Source organism: Petromyzon marinus, chromosome 13 (assembly GCF_048934315.1).
Source record: "Petromyzon marinus isolate PM22_M1 ecotype Great Lakes invasive population chromosome 13, UKy_Petmar_22M1.pri1.0, whole genome shotgun sequence".
NCBI classification, from domain to species: domain Eukaryota; kingdom Metazoa; phylum Chordata; class Hyperoartia; order Petromyzontiformes; family Petromyzontidae; genus Petromyzon; species Petromyzon marinus.
In genome coordinates this window covers 3,800,099-3,821,976 of record NC_133679.1, presented here as the reverse complement: position 1 = coordinate 3,821,976, position 21,878 = coordinate 3,800,099, and the positions used below count along the sequence as shown (strand labels likewise).

General features: G+C 46.1%; 1 protein-coding gene across 10 annotated transcripts in view; it reads right to left on the bottom strand.

The window, feature by feature from the left end:
- NEO1 (neogenin 1) overlaps positions 1-21,878 on the bottom strand; it is a 168,859-nt gene that overhangs the window by 87,196 nt on the left and 59,785 nt on the right. For all 10 annotated transcript variants that reach the window (XM_032953170.2, XM_032953166.2, XM_032953169.2 and 7 more), the window contains exons 3-5: positions 14,779-15,057; positions 8,980-9,130; positions 4,236-4,372 (exon numbers count right to left, since the gene is read on the bottom strand). In XM_032953170.2, the coding sequence (XP_032809061.2) occupies positions 4,236-4,372; positions 8,980-9,130; positions 14,779-15,057 (567 nt within the window). The remainder of the gene's footprint in view (positions 1-4,235; positions 4,373-8,979; positions 9,131-14,778; positions 15,058-21,878) is intronic.

Sequence of the window (21,878 nt, the reverse complement as noted above, 5' to 3'; positions counted from 1 at the left end):
TAGGTCATCACTTGTCTGTGGTCGACACAATGAGTACTCACAATTGTGGAAATTCATTACCATTGGTGGCTCGATGTAGGTTGATACTCAGCATAGGAGTATGGAACTTCCACCTCTGACTCAGGACTTCCAAGGGAAAATGTATAATTGATGATTTAACTAGAAAATATTTTTTTTTACCAGGTAAGGCCCACTGAGCTATATAGCTCTTGTTCAGAAGTGATCTGGCCACAAACGATAGCTCAATGAAGTGGCTTATCATGTGGAAATGCACAGCAGCCAAATACTCTAAACGCATGTTTCTCAATGTGGAGGGAAAAGCCGAAAGGACCCTGAGAAAAATCCACACGACCACAGAAAGAACATGCAAACTCGAAATATACAGGATCCGAGACACGACCTCCTGTATACCAGGCGAGGTCGCTAACATCTTGCCACCGTGGGTAAGGAGTACCACCCCACAAAACCTGTTTCTCCTTGACTTTAAATGATGCCAATGCTGCATCAGTGAGGTTTGTAAAACGAGTAAGCAAAAGGTACATTTTATTTACCACCAAATGTAGCTCATCTCAGCAAGCCAAACCCAGCTGATGTGGACTACCAGAGAATACCCAGGGGGGTATTATTTGTATTATTTGCAGGGAAACTACGCAAACTCTGGGACCCAGACCCACGACATTAGGAGCGACATTGAGACTGGTAATATTGCATTCTCCTTTGGGAGTGAATCTTATAATCTGGTAGGTAGGTGTGTGTGTGTATATATATGACCATATTTGGATACATATATTGACACCGGGCATATGTTTGGGATATGCGCCTTACTTCCTGTAACGTCTTATGACCTGCAGAACGCAGTAAATTCCTTTTAATCTTCTTGTAGTGAGGTGTTAAAAAAATGTTTATCCATGAGTACATTGTGTCATTGCCAGTGTATACCTGCACACCCGTGACCTGGAAAGCAAAAGACAATGGGGTCCGATGAAAATCCCACATTGAGTTGGGTACAACTGAATGTGGGTGACCTAACCTTCTCAGTGGTGCGAGTGCAATTAGTTCATGGAATTCGACCCCCCGCCCTCCTCCACACACACTGAGCTGCCTGCCACTTTAAGTGGCCAACTCTTTCTTCCCCAGCGAACGCAAGGCGCTCACACGAAGGATAAATTTACCTGTGAGCATACCTCCCCCCACCCCCCCCCCCGTGAGATCGTGGCCAATAATAAACTCATGTGAAATGCTGCAAAAGACTGGGGGGGATTTATGTGGCTCGTATTGCCATACGTAAGAATCAAGAATAGATTGCTCAAAAAACAAATCGTGGTAGCAGCAAATCCACAATGCAACGAGTTAGGTACACGGCTTAGGTACACGCAGGCTGTATGGTGAGGTTCATGTTCAAGCGCAGCCTTTTATTAATACACCGCTGCATGAAGGCATGTACGTACGTAAGATGAACTTCTTTCGCAATGGACAAATCATCTGTATATCACGCGCGTCATGGGGGTCATTTGACCATACTTCACCACACCGATAATTATTGCGGGTTGGTGAAGGTGGGGAGCACAGGAGTGGGAGCATAGTAGTACAGTACAATACGACAATCGATTTTGCTGCACTTCTCCTCTGTTGTCGACCACTTAGGCCCGCAGTCAAATTCACTTTGACCAAGGTCAGGTCAAAGTTCACAAAGTCTCCCCGCTCTCATCCCTGTTGGCTGCCCTCAGACAGTGGTGGAAACTCCACATTACCATGGCATCCGTTCCATACTCTCCATGCGACGACCACTGCGGCGTCTTTATTCAGCGACGCTTCGCATATTGTCATGCTAACAATAGAATGGAAATATCTGACAAATGAGTGGTTGATTATAACATCACGTTTGTGTATATATACATACACTGTTCTCTATTGTATAGCAGATGGTGAACTTGGACTTGCCTCCATGCCTCAGAGTTAATTTACCACATAATCCTTCGCTAAGCCCCTCAGACCGGTCGGCGGTGTCTGCTGAAACGCGCTAAATGCCTCCTAATGTCTGTGCCTCCAAATAAAAATTTGTGTTTTGTTCACTTGAGTGCATGGCCCGATTTATGTATGTTTTTACTCCGTTGTCACGCAATTTAAACAAACGCCAAAACCGGTCATTATATTGGACAAGCGATGACGTGAAAGTGCAGGCCGGCAACCGATTCATTTTAACATCTTACAATTTCATTTCGCTACGTTGTTTCGCGAAACACACGCCTTAAGAACGGTGTAGCGGTTCCCAGTCCGCCAGTCCACCCTGTTGCCCATTTGTATGTTTTCATGGATGCATGTTGAACTTCTTTCGCACCGTACATAGCCAACCGTGCTAATCGGAGGTGCGGTGGACGGACAACAAACCAACCACACAAAACAGTTCTAAAGAAATGCGTTTTCAATTTAGACGATGTGAAAGTGTATAGCTCCAGCAGCTTCTCAATACATCTAATAAAACATATATTTTGTATATTTAACAAAACATTTTTTTTTTAGTAATTAGTCGTTTATATGTTGCACGATAACAAATGGCAAAAGCACTCCCTGTGTGCTGCTGCCTCGGTGTTGGATTTGAATCTTGATTGGACCACACTCTGTGAAACCACTTTGCGACCAGCTGCGGGTTTGCTTCAACCACCCAGAGAGCTGCACAGCTGTTGCGTATTCCAACGCGCCATCAGGTCATGCCTAGCCCATTACGCATCTGCGGCATTACTTTTCTGCATTAATTATTCCGAAATAAATATTCCTCATATGTCTGGATTGGCCTACCCTGCTCACTTGCATCATCTATGGGAGGCCTGTGGAGATGAAATATATTCAAAGGATGGGAAATACCGGCTCTTGCTGCTGTACTTGGATTGGACAAATGTGGTATACTTCTCAATGCCTCTGCTTAAAGGTGTGCAGCAAATGAAAACATTGACTTTAAAACAAGACAATTTGGTTAAGCACATCGTATTCCCATTTGCAATGCCACTTATGATGACAATCTCCTCAACTTGACTTCTTTCGACATTTTTCGACTTCACAATTGCCAGCTATATTTTGATGCCGCCGCAAAAGATCAAAACGCCTACGCACACGTGCACTTTCCTCTCACCCACAAAGCCCCATGCTGTCGCAATTCTCGAATAAGAGAGAGATCTTCCCAGTGAACTATTGTTGCGCTCCTCAGCTGCGTCCGTCTCATTTCGCTATTTTTAGAGCAGTGTGAAAATCCAGTCGAGCCGGACAATGTTTTTACTTTGCATTGCAGTCAATCATTGACCGAGTCTGAGGGGCATCAGCATCTCTGGTCATGGACACACTTCTACCCGCAGGATACAATTTATATTTTTTTCGATTCTCAGCCCCAGGGCTTGAGACTTCGAAATAACGGAGATTCTGGCATGGTTGAAAAGGAGGCCCCCGGCTATACACGCGCTCCAATAGTCATTTAGAAGATGCATGGGTAGATCCCAGCCTCCATAGGTAAAATTGCCAACAAAAATAGCCCTCGTGAAAATAGACATTAAGGGAAAAAAATAGGAATGTGCCAGTGTCCGCTTGTATGAACGTATGTTTCATAATACAAATGTCTGTTGTACCACATATGTATAAAAACCCCTTGGTTAATGTCACTGCTGGTGAAATCTGGTGTTGAGTAGTGCTGTTAGAAGGTTGAGAGTTGAAATCCCAGTGTGGGGGAGTCAACTCAGGGCATCGTCTCTCTGGGGTTAGTAAAATTATAGTGTACCATGGCAATTCAGCATTCTTTGATATGTGGATAGACTCGCTCTTTGGAATAAGAATGTGGTATTTATTTCGTTCGCTAAGTGACACCAATAGATTTGAGTTATTCTTCAGTGCACAATGCAGTATGGAGGCACTAGCCATTTTAATATAACTCATTGGCTGTATTTGTTTTAAGTCTGCTGGTGGCATGCATATCAACAATCAAATCTGCAAAGAGGATCATTAAGTATTTTAAATTTGACATCTACCACCTTCCTTTGATCTGAGCATTTTCTAAACAATGTACCGCATCTGTTACAGACACAAGCGATATTAATCTGATGGAGCTCCCGCAAACATCACAACATACACGTAGTGTCAGGCAACAGCCCTAGAAAAGGAGCCATCGAAGGAATAATCCAAAGGCTCTGTCGGCCAACTGTTCCGTGGCACATGAAGCGTTCGTCTTAATTTAACCGGCGCGTGTTCCTTACTCTGCACGGAGAGCTCGGCATGAGCTTTGAGGGTCTCATTTTCACCGGTCACCACACACTGGTAAATCCCCGAGTCTTCCACAGCGACCTCGGAAAACCTCAGCTGTCCATTCGGCAGCATGGTCACCCTGCCGGAACTGCAAAAGAAACAATTCACAAGAACTGTTAGCGAACAAAGGCCGCTCACGGCAAGAGCGTGTTCCTAACGGGAAAGTAAAGAAAGGAGCCATTCAGAATAGCTTGGGGTATTTCCTACCGCTGCTCGGAAGGTCTTTCGTAAATTTGCTATAGCTTGGCTCTCTTGTTGATCCTTTGGCATTTACACAGAATCAGAGTAGAATCCAGGCAGGACACATTGCTAGCCAGGGTGGATGGCCGCTGGATGAGACCGGTGATGGAACGGGAGCCAGTGAACAGAACACGTCCAAGCGGACGACCGCTGTGGAAAGAAGTAGCGATGAGATCAGTTCATGTGCAGGAGTGAAAACTAATTAACTATTGACTAACTCAATAGCTACTTTTCTGAATCGATCTAGCCACAAATCATAGCTCAACAAAGTGGCTTATCACGTGGACATTTATAGCAGCCGGATACTCTAAACGCATGTTGATTCTAAATGTGGAGTGTAGAACCATCAGGGTCGGGATCGAACACGTGAACTCCTGCATTCCAAGCGAGGTGGTTAACATCTCAGGCCACCATGTGCACGAGTGAGATGAATGGGAGCCTGCATTAGACTGTGAGAGATGGCGGTGTAGAGAGGCCTTCATTCAGCAGTGGATAGACGATGGCTGATGATGACGACGAGTGTCCACGAGCGTGTTCCTTTAGTACGCGGTCGCACTGCCTTCCCGGCGCTGCAGACTCTCCCCGATTTTGCTCGAGGCTAAAATGTGAACGTTCCCGTCCCGACATTTGCAAGCGCCACTTGTGCGAGTGATTGCATTTTCGCAAAGTCGCAACACACAGCACAAGAGATTCCGCTCCACACCACCAGCCTTGTAACTGTCGATAGTGCGTGGACGAGGGAGATTGGGACACGGTTATATACGGTCATCTTCAGTGGCAAATACTTAGATTATCCCCTGTGATATAAACTAAAACGTTTTAACACAGGGTAAGAACAATACTGTGAAGATGCAGCAAAAGGCATGGAATGTTAAATAACGCAAACATAAGGCTGTGCTTGTATCAAGTAAACGTTGATTAACATAACCAGATTAATTCTTTTGTAAATATTTCACTACTACAGTACTGTACGGTACATGAAAACTGTGCTAAGCAAAGGAGGAAAATGCGAATGAACTCATTTATGAGTCTTTAAAATGAGTAATGGGGACATTGTAGCGTAGATCGCCGTCAATTTTGTACGATTAATCTCATTAATGGTTTTATACCAAGATGTAACTTTTTACAGGGCATAATATACCCAGACGTAAACTTGGATGACATAAAGTTGGATGCGAGGGATTATAATCACTCAAAATGAGTGGGTGTATTACGGTTCTCACAGCAGGGCTAAAGCAATGGCATAGCAGAATAAGAGTATTGAAAGTTAGAAATTAACTAGCTGGATGGTGCTCTAGTTAGTGCGCTTGATGCACAGTTGGTACAAATTCAAATCCTGGTTCTTGATTGATAGCTTAGTATCTCTCTCGAGTCATCTCATGGATTTATCAGTCCCTGTCGTTAAACCCGCCACCACCCGACACAGCTAATTATAAAGGTTTGTCACGTAAACAAAACGTGCCAATTATTTACTAGTTCAGCACACCTGTGTATCGGAAAGTACTCGCATGGCATTAACACATGCAATTAACCCTTGTTGACATGAGTAGTAAGAGCGTTTTGAATACGTGAACAACAATGACAGTTGAGAGGTAAAAAAATTGACAACTTTCTGTTCGGTATTCCCCAAGCAGGCATGCATGACCCAACAGCATTAGCTAATGCAATAATTCAATATTTATTTCGCCAAGCCCCCGGAGCTTCGGGCTTTTCATTTCACCTAATGGAGTTAAAGTGCTTCGTGTGCGGGTGCTGTCATTTGGGACGCGTACATCAACAGCCAGTTCTTTTCGGCCACGTCTTTCGAGACAAATAGATTGCCGACACATTCCCAAAGTTGGTGCGTCGGGTACACTTGGAGAAATTAAGCCACACGTATTTCCCCGTCATTTAAATAACTGAATATATATACTCTAATACACACCACACAATTCCCTTGGTTGCACCCATATTGCACTGGGATAGAATGATTCTTTTTTTTTCTTTCCGCCTGAGGACGACCGCTTGTGTTGCGATCGAAACGTCGTGATATCTTATTTTAATTTTAATTTTCTACCTACGTGACTTTACCGAAAGAACCAAAGAGTATGATGAAAAGGACCAGGAATAATAGGAGTTTTTTGCAGACCCCCACAGCTCGTGTGGATCATAGGAGTGGCGGGTAATAGGATAAGAAGTTGCAGATAAGAAGAGGCATACTGTAAACATCAACTTGACCACAGATTTAAGATAACATGCACAGTACACTAGGGCTTCGTTTTAGACGCTTTTTGAATGCTTAGTTAATGTGTTTTATGGATTATGCGTGCTTGGTTAAGTAAGACAACTGTTTGAGCAGGTGAAGGTTAAATATCATGAAATTTAAGTAAATAACAGTCAAAGCGGCTAAAGCGGCTGTAAAAATAAGTCGAGCAGCTTCTGATTAAAATGACGTAAAATCTAAATATATATGGGTGGTAACCCTTAGGTTAAACAAAGCAACTGTGCCAGCCTGACAAACAACATGACCCCCATACGATGAAGTTACATTCAACCATGCAGTCCCGAATGATAATAAAACCTCGGAGCCCAAGCATTAAATACCCGAATTTCTCCTCCAAGAGCTAACCAGGTTCAACGCTGCTCAGCTTCCAAGATCTGGCAGGGCTGAGCACATTCTGGGTCATTTGATCGTATCACCCAAATGAGATAGATGATTTTGATTTAAAGCTTTCGTGACTGCAGTAATTCATATTCTTAGTTCTTTCGTTATATATATTTTATTATTTTATTGTTTCCCTTCAACGTGACTTTACCGAAAGAACTAAGAATATGAGCTAGATGATGTCCAAGATGCATGAAAAAGAGTGAGCATTTTAACACGTAGGCTTTTGCGATCGATATTATTCATAATCAAGGTTTTTTGGGTTAGATCACATATGTATAAATGTGTCGTAACCCGCCACCACCACCCGACACAATCAGTAAGGTTTGTCTTGTAAATAAAATGCACCAATTAGTTACGACTTCAGCAGGCCAGTGTGTTGGAGATTAAATGCACAACATTTACAATTTGAATACGACGTTTCTGGCAAATCGCCAATCACCAATGATGCTGGATGTAATTACCAGCGAAACGTCCTACTCAATTGTTGGGTTTTAGCAGGCGTCAATAAAGGATGCAAATGTTGGAATCTGCTGCTTCATTAATGATGTGTACAGTAATTGATACGAACATATGATATTCAGTTCTACTGCTGTATCTTTCCACCTGATGACGATTGCTTGTGTTGCGATCAAAACGTCGAAAGAACCAAAGAGTACGGATTCCTGCAGTCACGAAAGCTTCCAATCAAGATTGATATTCACTAGGTTTGTGCAATTGCCAGAAGAAAGTGTAATTTAACCACCAAAGAAATGAACCTTCTGGATCGGTGTATCCTCGTGACATTTGTAACACATCACAACCCCTGCATTGGTTTTCACTTGCATAAGCAGCCCAATGTTATAGCCAAGGGCCATGCATTAAACTCTCTAGGGCGCAAATACGATTTTCAGCAGAGTAAAACTAAACGCTTAAAACGAATTGAATGATGTTAATTAAATCTAATTAGAATGCAAATGAAGATGTAAGCAAGCATTTTTTTATATATATATAAAGTCAATATGTCAAAGCATCTTCCTGTTAACATAATACAAACCATTTCCTTTGTTTAATTGGAGGAAAGCCTGACTGAGCCTCACAACTGTTTTCCAGCAGGGTGCTGCATTCGGATGTTTGGCCAATTGCATGAAGGAGTATTTTTCAGGGTAGAGGAAATGGGAGTACCTGGAGAAAACCCGTCCGTAGGAGAATACAGGAAACACTCAAAGTGAGCGATAATTAGGGAGGAAATCAGTAGCACCACCTGTGAAACAAACATTCGTGTTACCAGTCTAAACTAAACTATTTTTTTTTATTTTACCAGGTAAGGCCCAATGAGATACATAGCTCTATTTCAGAAGTGACCTGGCCACCACAAATGATAGCTCAGCGATGTGGCTTATCACGTGGAAATTTATAGCAGCCAAATGCTCTAAAAACATGTCGGTTCTTTATGTGGAGGGAAAAACTGGAGGATCCGGAGAAAAATCCACGCGACTACGGGCAGCGAGACACCAAAGTCCAAAGATACAGTCGTCAGGGTCGGGATGAAACCCACGGCTTCCTGTATACCGGGCGAGGTAGTTAACATCTCCTAGCCACCGTGGCGCCCAGTGGACGAGACAACCTCTGTGGACTCTCGAGAAAGGGCCACTCACTCAAAAAAAAAACCTGCCGAGCGGGGATGACAGAGCAAGCGAAACCTCAGCCGGGACTTTACTGCGAGTCACAACCGCCGCCCCGCCCCGCCCCGCCCCTCCGGCACGCGACCACGCGTGCACCGCGACCGGCGAACCGCGAGACGGCGCGGGTCCGACGAGCGCGCTCGCTACCTTTCCCGGACGGGGTGACCTTCCTTGAGCCAGCGCAAGCTGGGACGTGGGTGGCCGCTCACGGCGCAGTCCAGGGTGGCGCCCAATCCCGCCCGCACCGTCACGTCGCTCGCGCGGCGCAGAAGCACGGGCCTCCGCGGGGCGCCCGACTCTGCACGCCGCACACGCGCGAACGGCGACATTTCGCGAGGGTTTCCCCACGTCACACGCTGCACAGGCCACCGCTAAGCCAACGTGGGAGCATAGTCACCCAACCTCTCTCCCCCGCCTGGCTGAGTGCATACGGAGTTTGTTTTTTTTGTTTCATCTTGAGCTGTAAACCCGCAAGCGCATTCGCTGGTGAGCGGTATTCCGTTGCCTGCCTCTAACAGTGATTTTCGCGGGACACCATCACCAGATGCAGTCACGTGTCACGTCATTAAAAAAAAAATCTGTCCATGTCGTGTCATGCAACTTGGTAGCGACCGGGCCTGGGGTGCCGAGAGCCTTTTTAGCCGGCAGTTTCCAGGTTCATGAGGGGCCTTCTTAGGTACCGTAGTAGGCAGTGATGGAAATTTCACATTTCTACAGTGAGTCGAATGCCAATAGGATAACTGCTGTTGACTTCCTCCACAAATTGGTGCCAATTGCATATGATGCCAGAGCGATGATGAGGCAAGTAAACCCCCATTCAGGATTTAAAGTCACAACCTTTAAAATTGTGAAATGCTCACTCTACAGCTGAGCCACCTGACCAGATAATCCTATAATCCAGCACCACATTACCACCACCATCATCATCATCACCAGTATTATTTAAATACCAATTGTGTACTAAGTTTACCCATGATGAGGAATCATCGTTTTAGTTAGCCGGTGCTACTTTACTGCTATGATCATGCCCACAATTATTTTACCACTTAATGCATCTGTTGCTACAATTAAACACTAAGTGGGCAAGTCTTTCATGCTTGCTGAACAGGGGCATTAAGGCCCAAAAATGCCAAGCAGCCAGAAACAAACAGCGCTCACGAAGGCGTAAAAGGTAAGCGTTAATGTAACTCTTCAACCAAGCAATGCTATAAGAACTTGGGAAACGCGACGATAGGAGGCAATTCCAAATTCAAGCGGTGTCCTGGAATTAAGTTTGGCCATGATACGCAGAGTGATTCATGTCCAACACAAGCTCCCAGTGTTGGTGTAACTGCCCAATCGCTTGTTAAGTACCAAGTCACGTGCTTCTGCAAGTTTGCTCTGCACGTGCTTGGTACGTCGTCGTGAAAACATGTCAATGTGTTTTTTTTATTCAATGCTCTCTGGAATTTGTGATGAATGATAGATTAAGGGGTTTTTTCCGAAGAAGGAGAAATAGACATAGCTGCTACAGGGATTTAAAAACGATGTTAATGTAAACACACTTTTATCTTTAAAACACGTGCGTTTTTAAGCGCAGCAACCAGGCAGGATGAAAGCCAGGCGGCAAGAATCGTGACGACGCTTTGTTATTCATGAGTTCCCCGTGCTGTACATTTACGCAAAATTAACCATCAAGTCAAGTGCTGTTAGTGAGTTCCTATTAAGGCCAGCAGGGTACACATGGTGGTGATGTATTTGGCACCATGCACTGCACAAGGTGCTCATATTAGGCTGAGTTAACCTAGGCGAGGCCCAGCCCACCACTTCCATTGGCCAGAAATTGCATTGAGTTGCCAGAAGGGCAGAGCAGCGTGCTAACCACGACGCTTACGCACGAAAAACAAAGTTCCCTCCTCTTTAGCACTGCTGGGGCAAGTGTCATTAGCGAGCACCCATCAAACGTAGCATTGCACATGAATGGGCCATGTGATCAACACTACACTCAATCGCACACACACACACAAAGATAATGACCCCTTGTTTACTCTTAAAGACTGCATGGGCGAGTGTGGTCAGAGATGATCCATTAATGCCTGTGTAGACGGTGGGACAGGCATTACGCCTGGCTGCCTTTGTCTCCCCAGTGCTGCTGTTCACAAATTGCACCGGGCGATCATTAAAAACTATGTTGAACAACAAAGCACTGTTGACAGGGAAAATACCACTCGACACTGATGTTATCCATGGCCTGGAATTTAATTCATATTGCCAGTTTCTTCTGTAGTGCAATCACCATTGTGCCACTAGCTCCAAAAGAGAGACAAAGGTTCCCCGTACAGACTACACATGCAGTTCGGGCAAGTGCTTTTAGCGAACACCTGTGAAGGTGGGCACAGTGCACGAGGGGGTCGGGGTGGCCATGCCCACGCCCGGCCACCTTTGTCTTTCCAGTGCCAATGTTTATGCACTGCGCCGGATACTCAATGAAGGCAGAGTGGACCTAGGAGAGGCCTAGGACCAGTTCGGATATGTGCGGCCGTGAGCAGGAATCGAACTCGGGTTCCACTACGCCATTCCCCTGGCCTATACGCACACGTGGAGCGCTGATTAACTGAACAATATGCACGCAGGTGGAGGGAATCACAATGTAATGCCACGGCTGGCTGATACATTTTCCTGCGGAACGGCGAATTTGAGACAAATTATTCTGCCCGATGCAGGGAGGGGAGGAGAGCCACGAGAAGACCAGGAGGGGGGAGAGAATAAGCCATTGTGTCTTCCCCCACAAACTCAACAGCCACAAAATCTTGATTTAAAGCTTTCGTGACTGCAGGGATTCATATTCTTGGTTCTTTCGGTAAAGTCACGTAGAAGGGAAACAATAAAATAATAAAAATATAAAACAATAAAATTCTCACGACGTTTCGACTGCAACACAAGCAATCATAATCAGGTGTGAAAACCACAGCAAGAAAGTTTGAAAACAGTGGCGGGATTTTTTTTAATGTTAGCACCACGGAGAGCGATTTGGCAGTTATTCAGATGGACGAGTCCATCAATGTTCGGAAAAGAGGAGGGGGGAGACAAAAATAATGGATGCGGTCTGAAAGCCACCGTTATTTTATTGTTTCCCTTCTACGTGACTTTACCGAAAAGAACCAAGAATATGTATAGCAACAAAATCACCCAGCAGTGGTGTACGATCCGCCGAGACCCCTAGGCCTCCCATCGAAAGTGCATTATTAAAATGTGAATTGTATTACGCGGGCTTTGAGATCAAATGAAACAAAACGGTCCGACAGGTGTATTTCACAAAATATTAAAGACGACTCGGGGAGTTACAAAAAATTCGACTGCGGGATTCGCGCGTCAATGTTCTCACGCTGGCGACGCGCACACACGAATGCGCGTTTGGCGTTTGTTAACGGATTAATGATGGGAAGTGCGCACGATGCATCACGCTCACACCCCTGCGATTGTAAACAAAACAGAGCGTTCGTTCTGAGACGGCGGCGTGCGATGAGCATCAGTCTTGCGAAGGTGACGGTGCAGCCCTGCGACTGCTTGCTCATGCCACTGCTATCAGAAGAACCTCCGCTATAGGCAGCTCTCGAGAGACGTTCTAGGGCAGCGGTCTCCAGCCTTTTTGGCACCAGGGACTGGTTTCGTGGAAGACAATTTTTTCACGGACCGAGGTGGGGAGGGGGGGTTCATCATTGGGTCTTTCCCTTTTTTCAAAGAAGCTCTCCAGCGACGTTTGTTTTTTACTCATTGTGGCTACTAGAGGTTAGAGCTTGTGGGCTTACCTAAACTGTGACTGAGACGAGTGCGCAGTGCGTGAAAGAGGCGCGGACGGAAGTGGTAAATAATAAAACAATGGGCGGGCCACGCGCGGACTCACCGCTCACCTCCTGCTGCTGTGCGGCCCGGTTCCTAACAGGCCGTGGACCGGTAGCGGTCCACGGCTTGGGGGTTGGGGACCCCTGGGCTAGAGGACAATGGGCCTACTCTTCCACGATGGCCAAACACCTTGAAAGGGGTGGGAGCAACCACACTTCACCCCACCACACAACAGCTGCCAATGGAATAACTAACAACGTGTGAACATCCGCTTTGTTGCACGGCAATTACTACACCCGGGGGACTTTCAAGGTTTACACTACTACTTTGTACAGAAGGATGTGTGTTAGAATATATACAAATTCTTGTCTAAAATACCACAAGAGGTAAAAACAAATTAATGATTGAAGAAAAAAATAACCTTAATATTGTGAGGAGACAACAGACACCTTGCTCACTGTTATGAATGACCAAGTTGGACTTGGACAAAAAATGTAATTAGACATGATGACAAGTAAGAGGCAACTTCAGTGACAGACTGACAGCACAGAGAGAGAAGACAGCCAAGGAGAAATGGCAAAGTAATCAAATAAGAGAACACGTGGTACGTGAGTTGGATTGGAATAAAACAGGGATAGCTGAGGTGAAAGTACCACAGTAAAGTGTCAATACAGTGATGCTCGAGATAGGTGTTTTTTTTGCGATGGTGATATTGGGTTGCCCGCTGTTATTTGAATGATCGCAAGATGCATGCAGATTTCTGGTCTTTGTGGTATACAAGCAATTTAATCTGCTACACTTGACACTGGAAGTCTCCAAACCAAATTCTCTACTTGGGCTGAAAGTAATTTCTGCCTCAGTCATCACACACCTATAAACATTCTCTGCATACAATTAGATTATGACCCCCCCCCTCCCCTTGTGTTCTTCCACTTAATGATAGTGACCAAAGTGAACTGGTTTCAATCAGAAGAAGACAATTTTGAAAAAAGTCAGTGTCTACAAATTTCAGTTTTCATTCAAAGTGGCAGCGCTCACTTCAATTGGAAATCGTGACCCGGTGGTGGAAATGGCATATTCCCGTGGCAGGCATTTGCGATGTGGCCCTCAATTCGTTTATCCCAAATTTGAGCATCTCAGATGCGTGACGGGGGCGGACAAAAAAACTGGAAAGCCTGGAGAACACCCACAAATAATGAGGCGGCCGCCCACGCTCGGGCAACTTGCACTCACAGGACGTATGTGCGTATGTTGAACAACTTGCACTCACAGGACGTATGTGTGTATGTTGAACATCTTTCGCGCCGTACGTAGCCAACCGTGCAAATCGGAGGTGCCAATCGGAGTGCACGACACGAGGTTTGATCAGAATCACTCTTGCTTTTGAAGTAGATCTTCTGGGAAATGTGTAAATCTTCCCTTGGCATTTGTCAGTTTGCAGTTGTCATTCAAGGCAATGCGTGTGCATGTAGGTCTCCTCCCCTCCGGTAATGTGAGAGACTCTCCTTCCCATGAAATGTCCCAATTTGTGTCCCGGTTCATGGAACGCCACACTCGCCCTTGCTTATCATGCAAAGGTCACAATGTTTCTATTCCTACGTTTCTATTCTTGCCGTATGGACGCATGAATAGAAAACATTGTCAGCGGTGGCACCCATGACATAGATGATACCACCTCCGTGGTCAGCAGAGGTGGGGGGGGGGGAGTATGCCATGGTGTCGTGGTCAGTTAGCACACTAGACTTGCAATCCCACAGGTTAGCGGTTCAATTCCATCTACCCGGCACGGCAGTTGAAACAATGGCCGGGTTTCTTAAATCCCCAGCGTCTCTGTGGACCCAGCAGTATGAACCCGTACACCACAGTTAGTCGACTGGCAGGTTGCGTATGGCAGGATAAACTTTGGGTACTATCACCCCTTCCAAGACGTCTGACCAGCGTGGAAGAGTAGGCAGCTCGCTCGAGTGGAGGCCCTTTCCCGCCAGCAGTGGCGTGAACGAGGCATTTCAGGGCCGCACCTTTGCCTTTTATCTTTACAACAAGCGGCACAAACGCAGCAGGCCTTGGGCTTCGGCTTCTGGAATGGCAACAACGCTGGGTGGGGGGGGGCGGTGGGCGACGTACCGGCTAGGACTCCGAGTTCGGCCTCGTCGCTGGCCCGCGAGCTGGCGATGTTTTCGGCCACGCAGCGGTAAACGCCGGCGTCGCCCGCCTCCACGCGCTCCACCAGCAGCGCCCCGCCGGCCAGCAGCGCCAGCCGGCGCCCGTCGAGCGTCAGGTTCGCCCGGTCCTTCTGCCACCGCACGCCGGGCATCGGCTCGCCCCCGACCTCGCAGGAGAGGACAGCGGCATCGCCTGCGTGCGCCGACACCGGCTCGGGCTGCGCCGTGACGCGGGGAATTCCTGCAGTCGCGAGGGCGGCAGCGGCGGCGGCAGGGGTTGGTTGAGAGTGGGACAACGACAGCGGATTGACTGTGCGTGCGTATGTCGAGAGCTCGTTCTTTCGCACCGCACGTGGCCAGCCAATGCTAATCGGAGGTGCGGGGAAGGACAACGAACTGAACACGACGAGGCAAGGGCACTTGACGGGGGCGGCAGGGAGTGAACACCCGAGCCTCGTGGCCAGGTGGGGTCTGGGTTCGATTCCTGAGTCGGGGCGCCTTTCTGTGTCGAGTTTGTATGTTCTCCCACTATTCTGCACGGGTTACCCTGGTTCTCTCTCGTAGATGTGTTTTTTCATTTTTCAACAAGAGCCCTGCACAAAGCACAAACCGTACCAAAGGGAAGACGAGCACAGACACTGTGCGGACAAAAGCCCGAACTCAGTGCTCCGGGGTGCCACATTAGTGGCACATTGTATCCGCCCAGTTCCTAGACCTCCACAGAGTCAATGCATCCTAACATTGGGTACGTGGTATACTTTAAGAGCATCAGCAGTCGTGAGACAAAAGCAGCAGGGTGCAGTACTGGCAGGGCCGTCCGTAGGGGGATGCGGGGCCTGGGACAAATCACGCCGTGCGGGCCACCGACACCTGCAAACTCAACCGGAAGTATTATATCTGACACCGTGACGTCAAAGCGCGGAGCCTCCCCCAAAGCGCGGGGCCCGGGGCAATCGCCCCGATTCACCCTGTACCCCAGGGACGGCTGAGTACCGACCACAGCACAGTGTCAGTCTTAAGAAGTGCTGGACAGCAGCACTCTTTCCTGCAGACTGCCAGGCGAAACCGCGGCGCAATCGCCTTCGCATATGCTTGTGTGGATTCACGTGTGCGTGTGTGCGTGTGCACGCCTTGAGTAAACACAATGCATTCATATCAGCAAACAGCGACATCGACAGCTGTGTATATACGCCTACGCATATAAAAATGTGTTCATATGAGACTGGAAATTTTACAGTGGGAGTTGGGATAAGCTCTATACCAGCACTCCACTCACCAACAACCCATCCATAGTGTAACCACCGTGGATCAATGTTGTCGTCATATATTATCCAAGTGGCAAATGTGGCGTGCAGTATTTTTACACATTGCAGTTATGCATTATTAAAGCTGTTATATTATCCGATGCCAGAGCTCATAATTGCTCATAATTAGATCATAAACTCAAAACATCAACCTTCCACGGTCTTAAAATAGAATATCACTTTGTGATAAGTCAACAGCGGTGGCCTCTAGTAAGAAACTAGTTCCCACCCTGTAGATATACATCCGTTTTGTCAATCCACTGCTAGATGCGGGCCTCACCCCACCGTAAAGGTATTGGGGGTTATTTGAACAAACTTCACATTCTGGTCAGAGCAGGTTGGTGAAAGTGGGCAGCATATACATGGAAGCACAGTACAGGACAACAATGCATTTTTAGGTAGTTCCATCTGCTGCGTACAGCGTAGCCCCAGAGCAGCCTATAGCAACCAGTGTTATGCATGATGGTCGCCCATCCAAGCATTATCCAGGATTAACTCTGCTTAGCTTTCAAGATCAGACAATATCAGGGCTCCCACCGTGAGAGTGCGGGAATCCGCGCTGCTGGCTCAGGTCAACCAAACGATGCGAGCACTCTCTCAAGCAAGTTTGAGCGGAGAAGGGTTTCTTTGTGATTTAAAATAGTTATATAATTGCACGGGCAAAGAGTCGTGAACAAATTCCGTGTCCCGTCCTGCCCCCAGTGGGCCCGTAAAACCCCTTGGCCTTTTTTTGCGTGCCCGAGCCTGCGCCGTGCTGCCGCTGCGGTGACGACGACGACGCACCGCCCAAACTTCACCGCAATCGCCCCGCGGGTCTCCTCGCGCGAGACTGCGTCATCTAACAAAGGGCAGCTACGTCTTGCCGAGACGAGACGGGCAATAGTTTTCCATGGCTCGCGCGTCGTAAACAAGCGGTGGGCTTTCAAAATAAGCCGCCGCTTCTCTCGGCCGCAAGCTCGTCGGGTTACCGTGCCACGAACGTAAATGAGCAATTTTGTTTCCCAGTGCAAGTAAGAGGGCATCCAAGACGACACGCCCCGATAGAAAGTGTTGACACGACTACAGACCTTTTCAGCCTCCCAAGGATGAAGGGTAGTTTGAAGGGTTTTCTGGTTTATAATGAAAATGCTTTTGTCTTTTTTTTCCCCCTTACAATAAACGCAAACGATTTAAGCCATTCAAGTGTCTGCTCAGAATAAGAAAGATGAAAAGCAACAATCTCCAGAAACACACGAGCATTTCTTTTTCGTTTTAACATTGCAGAAAAAAACTATTCCATTAAATGACAATGTAAACATATTTTAAATGCCAGGCCACATAGCCATATTAAACAGTCATTTCGAAATAAAGTATAGCTTTAGCAACAACAAAAACACCAGAGTTGGAGGTGGGGTGGATATGTGGGAGTTTAAACAGCCTCAGCTGTGACATTGAATCCAGCGGCACATCATGCACCATAGGTCACGTTCTACACCATAGGTCACATTATACACCGTAGGTCACGTTCTACACCGTAGGGCACAACGCGCCACCGGGAATCACAGTGGCGCGTATCCCCTGGCAGTTTTAAACGGCGAGGAGATTCCACTTTAGGCACGGGTGATCAAAGTCTGAGCTTCCCTCGTGTTATTCTTTCAGGTACTTGAATAAAGGACCGAGGTTTTGCAAGCATCATTGTGTTTGTTTTTGCGCCCTGCGTTTAGAGGTTAGGCGAGTGTAAAAAAAACAGTCAGAGCAGGGAGTCCAGTCGGATGAAAAGCCATGTCTACGATCTGACAATGAAGGCGTATCTGAGACGACATTCCAATGCCATCATACCCACAGAGCTTTCACCCATTAAGAGAGTCTCTAACGCATATGAAAGACACTTTAATGTGGGGGTGTGTGTGCGTGCTCGCGTGCGAGCGAAGGGAGCGGCTGCACAGTGGCTGGAACACTGTGACAATGCCGCCACTCTCCAGCGAGTTTCATTCTCAGCCATGCACATCAGTGTCTACTGGTTCAATCAGCTTGGCAATGAAGTGTGTACTGATGCTCCCTGTTTTGTACCGCGACCAATATGTAACTATGCTTGTGTAACTAAGGTCTGTAAGTGTAAGGTCTGTACCATTACAGGACGCCAATGGAATGAAGCCGAGCAACTCGTTGGGCCCTTCCTGCTGAAATAAATAACATTGATCTACTTCTCACATTTAACCAACTTTTCTTGTAAAATTATCTGGTGATACTGCATTGGCAGTGGCACAATAAGCACAATTTACAAGCAAACAAACTCTGTACATTCGTCAATAACACGGTCTTAAACAGAAAAAAAAGTATATAATTAGTGACATTTCATGCTATGGCTATCCTTCACAGCAGATAGAGGCTGATAATAACACTTACAAAACAAATACCAAAAGAGATAATGGGCTGTATATAACCCATCAAAGACAAGTGGGTATCTGTATCAACGTTTCAAAGGAGAATTTATATTATTCTTTGTTTTAATATATATTGTTGATGGCCCTCTTCCAGTTTTGGAAATTCCACATTCATATTGTGTGTGGGGGGTGGGGGGTAGTCTGTCCATAGGACAACGTCTGCCAACGTTCTACAAGGTTGTACTCATTTCATCATCGCCTTGCTGGAGGAGGCAAAATGTGATTTGGACTTCCAACATTGTGTTCGTTTGTCGAGGGCTCTACGACAGGAGCAACAACAACAAAAACACACTCGATGTAACGAAATTCATTTTCGATATTTTACTCGCTGTAAAATGAAATGTCCTTTTGCATTGCTGGATATGAAGTAATTATTGTTGTACCCTCACAATTGTCGTAATGAATTACTCGGGAGGCATGGAGAAGCAGTGGTTCGCCTGCTGTGCTTTAAACCCAGTGACCTGATTTTTTTACCTGGCCTTTGTTAATATCTAGCAGTGGATGAACAAAGGCCCATTAATTACTGGCTCATTATTACGACTTTACAAAGTTTGTTCCACCGGTAAAAATGAGGGTGATTAATGCAGCATCACTGTTTGGTCTGCAAATGTTTTTCAAGAACTTTGCACCTCATGGATTTCAGACTGGGTCCGAAGTAAAGACCTTCATTGATTTATTTTTTTATCTGAACTTAGCACAGGCCTCGCTTAGGGTTGGCTCAAACTAAAATCACTGCCTCTATTGTGTCAGCAATGAGGAAGCAAAGGTTGCTTGCAATGATACGATCTATAATGAACAACTGCTAATAGATCCTGGCCTAGCATAATAACCAGGCTTAAAAGAAGGCTTGTTTTTTATATCCATCTTTCCACATGCTCAATGGAAGTATTGTTCAACATCTTCAACCAATCAATATAAAAGACTAAAATAAGTCTACGTCCTTATTGTAAATATAAAACTGGTACCACATTTTAACTTCATGAATGCATACCGTATAAGTTGCAGATGTAAAATGTGCGTATGCACGACATCACATATTTGCTATACGTGGCTTTTTTTAATTCAAGAACCAAAAACACAGCACAAACATTGGCAAGCGGTATACAGTGAGGGAAAAAAGTATTTGATCCCTTGCTGATTTTGTACGTTTGCCCACTGACAAAGAAATGATCAGACTATAATTTTAATGGTAGGTTTATTTGAACAGTGAGAGACAGAATAACAACAACAAAATCCAGAAAAACGCATGTCAAAAATGTTAGAAATTGATTTTGCATTTTAATGAGGGAAATAAGTATTTGACCCCTCTGCAAAACATGACTTAGTGCTTGGTGGCAAAACCCTTGTTGGCAATCACAGAGGTCAGACGTTTCTTGTAGTTGGCCACCAGGTTTGCACACATCTCAGGAGGGATTTTGTCCCACTCCTCTTTGCAAATCTTCTCCAAGTCATTAAGGTTTCGAGCCTGACGTTTGGAAACTCGAACCTTCAGCTCCCTCCACAGATTTTCTATGGGATTAAGGTCCGGAGACTGGCTAGGCCACTCCAGGACCTTAATGTGCTTCTTCTTGAGCCACTCCTTTGTTGCCTTGGCCGTGTGTTTTTGGTCATTGTCATGCTGGAATACCCATCCACGACCCATTTTCAATGCCCTGGCTGAGGGAAGGAGGTTCTCACCCAAGATTTGACGGTACATGGCCCCGTCCATCGTCCCTTTGATCCGGTGAAGGTGTCCTGTCCCCTTAGCAGAAAAACACCCCCAACGCATAATGTTCACACCTCCATGTTTGACGGTGGGGATGGTGTTCTTGGGGTCATAGGCAGCATTCCTCCTCCTCCTCCAAACACGGCGAGTTGAGTTGATGCCAAAGAGCTCCATTTTGGTCTCATCTGACCACAACACTTTCACCCAGTTGTCCTCTGAATCATTCAGATGTTCACTGGCAAACTTCAGACGGGCATGTATATGTGCTTTCTTGAGCAGGGGGACCTTGAGGGCGCTGCAGGATTTCTGTTCTTCACGGCGTAGTGTGTTACCAATTGTTTTCTTGGTGACTATGGTCCCAGCTGCCTTGAGATCATTGACAAGATCCTCCCGTGTAGTTCTGGGCTGATTCCTCACCGTTCTCATGATCATTGCAACTCCACGAGGTGAGATCTTGCATGGAGCCCCAGGCCGAGGGAGGTTGATAGTTATTTTGTGTTTCTTCCATTTGTGAATAAACGCACCAACTGTTGTCACCTTCTCACCAAGCTGCGTGGCAATGGTCTTGTAGCCCATTCCAGCCTTGTGTAGGTCTACAATCTTGTCCCTGACATCCTTGGAGAGCTCTTTGGTCTTGGCCATGGTAGAGAGTTTGGAATCTGATTGATTGATTGATTGCTTCTGTGGACAGGTGTCTTTTATACAGGTAACAAGCTGAGATTAGGAGCACTCCCTTTAAGAGTATGCTCCTAATCTCAGCTTGTTACCTGTATAAAAGACACCTGGAAGCCAGAAATCTTTCTGATTGAGAGGGGGTCAAATACTTTTTTCCCTCACTAAAATGCAAATCAATTTATAACATTTTTGACATGCGTTTTCCTGGATTTTGTTGTTGTTACTCTGTCTTTCACTGTTCAAATAAACCTACCATTAAAATTATAGACTGATCATTTCCTTGTCAGTGGGCAAACGTACAAAATCAGCAGGGGATCAAATACTTTTTTCTCTCACTGTACATGCATCATTCAACACCACGGACACCCTTGCAAAGGAGATGTCCCATGATGAACGATTGGGTTTAATTGTTCTGTGTTGTGCATTCCTCTCCAACCTACTGGGGTGCTCAAGGCAGTAATCAACTGGCACCTGTGTTCATGTGACAACTTTAGTCCAGCGGTTGTCTGTGTCGGGTGGAGGAGGGTGTACGACACACATTTTAGACGTTTACCTTTTCAGAAGGGAAAGTTTTTTTTCCCGTCTATTGCTTCGTGACGTGTGATACCTTAGCCTCCATATCTTCTGTAATGATGTTTCAAAGTTTTCAACAACAGGATAAAGGCTGTCAAATTAATAGTAGGCGATGACGTTGTTTAAACCTCCCACGCTCCCTTCCAAATGCCTCTCCAGAGTTAGTTTGTCGTGTTTACCGACAGTGTCCGTTCAAATGTAAACGAAGCTAAGGCACTCTTCACCTGCGGCGATGTTAATGGGTTAAACGTGTGAATGTGGACTGGGGTAGATGGCTAAGGACCAGGGTTTTTTTTGGCAGCGCTGATTTACAGCGGTTTTCTTGAACCTCCGTGTGCTTGGAGAGGAGCGTAGAGATGAAGACGAGGAAGATTGATATGCT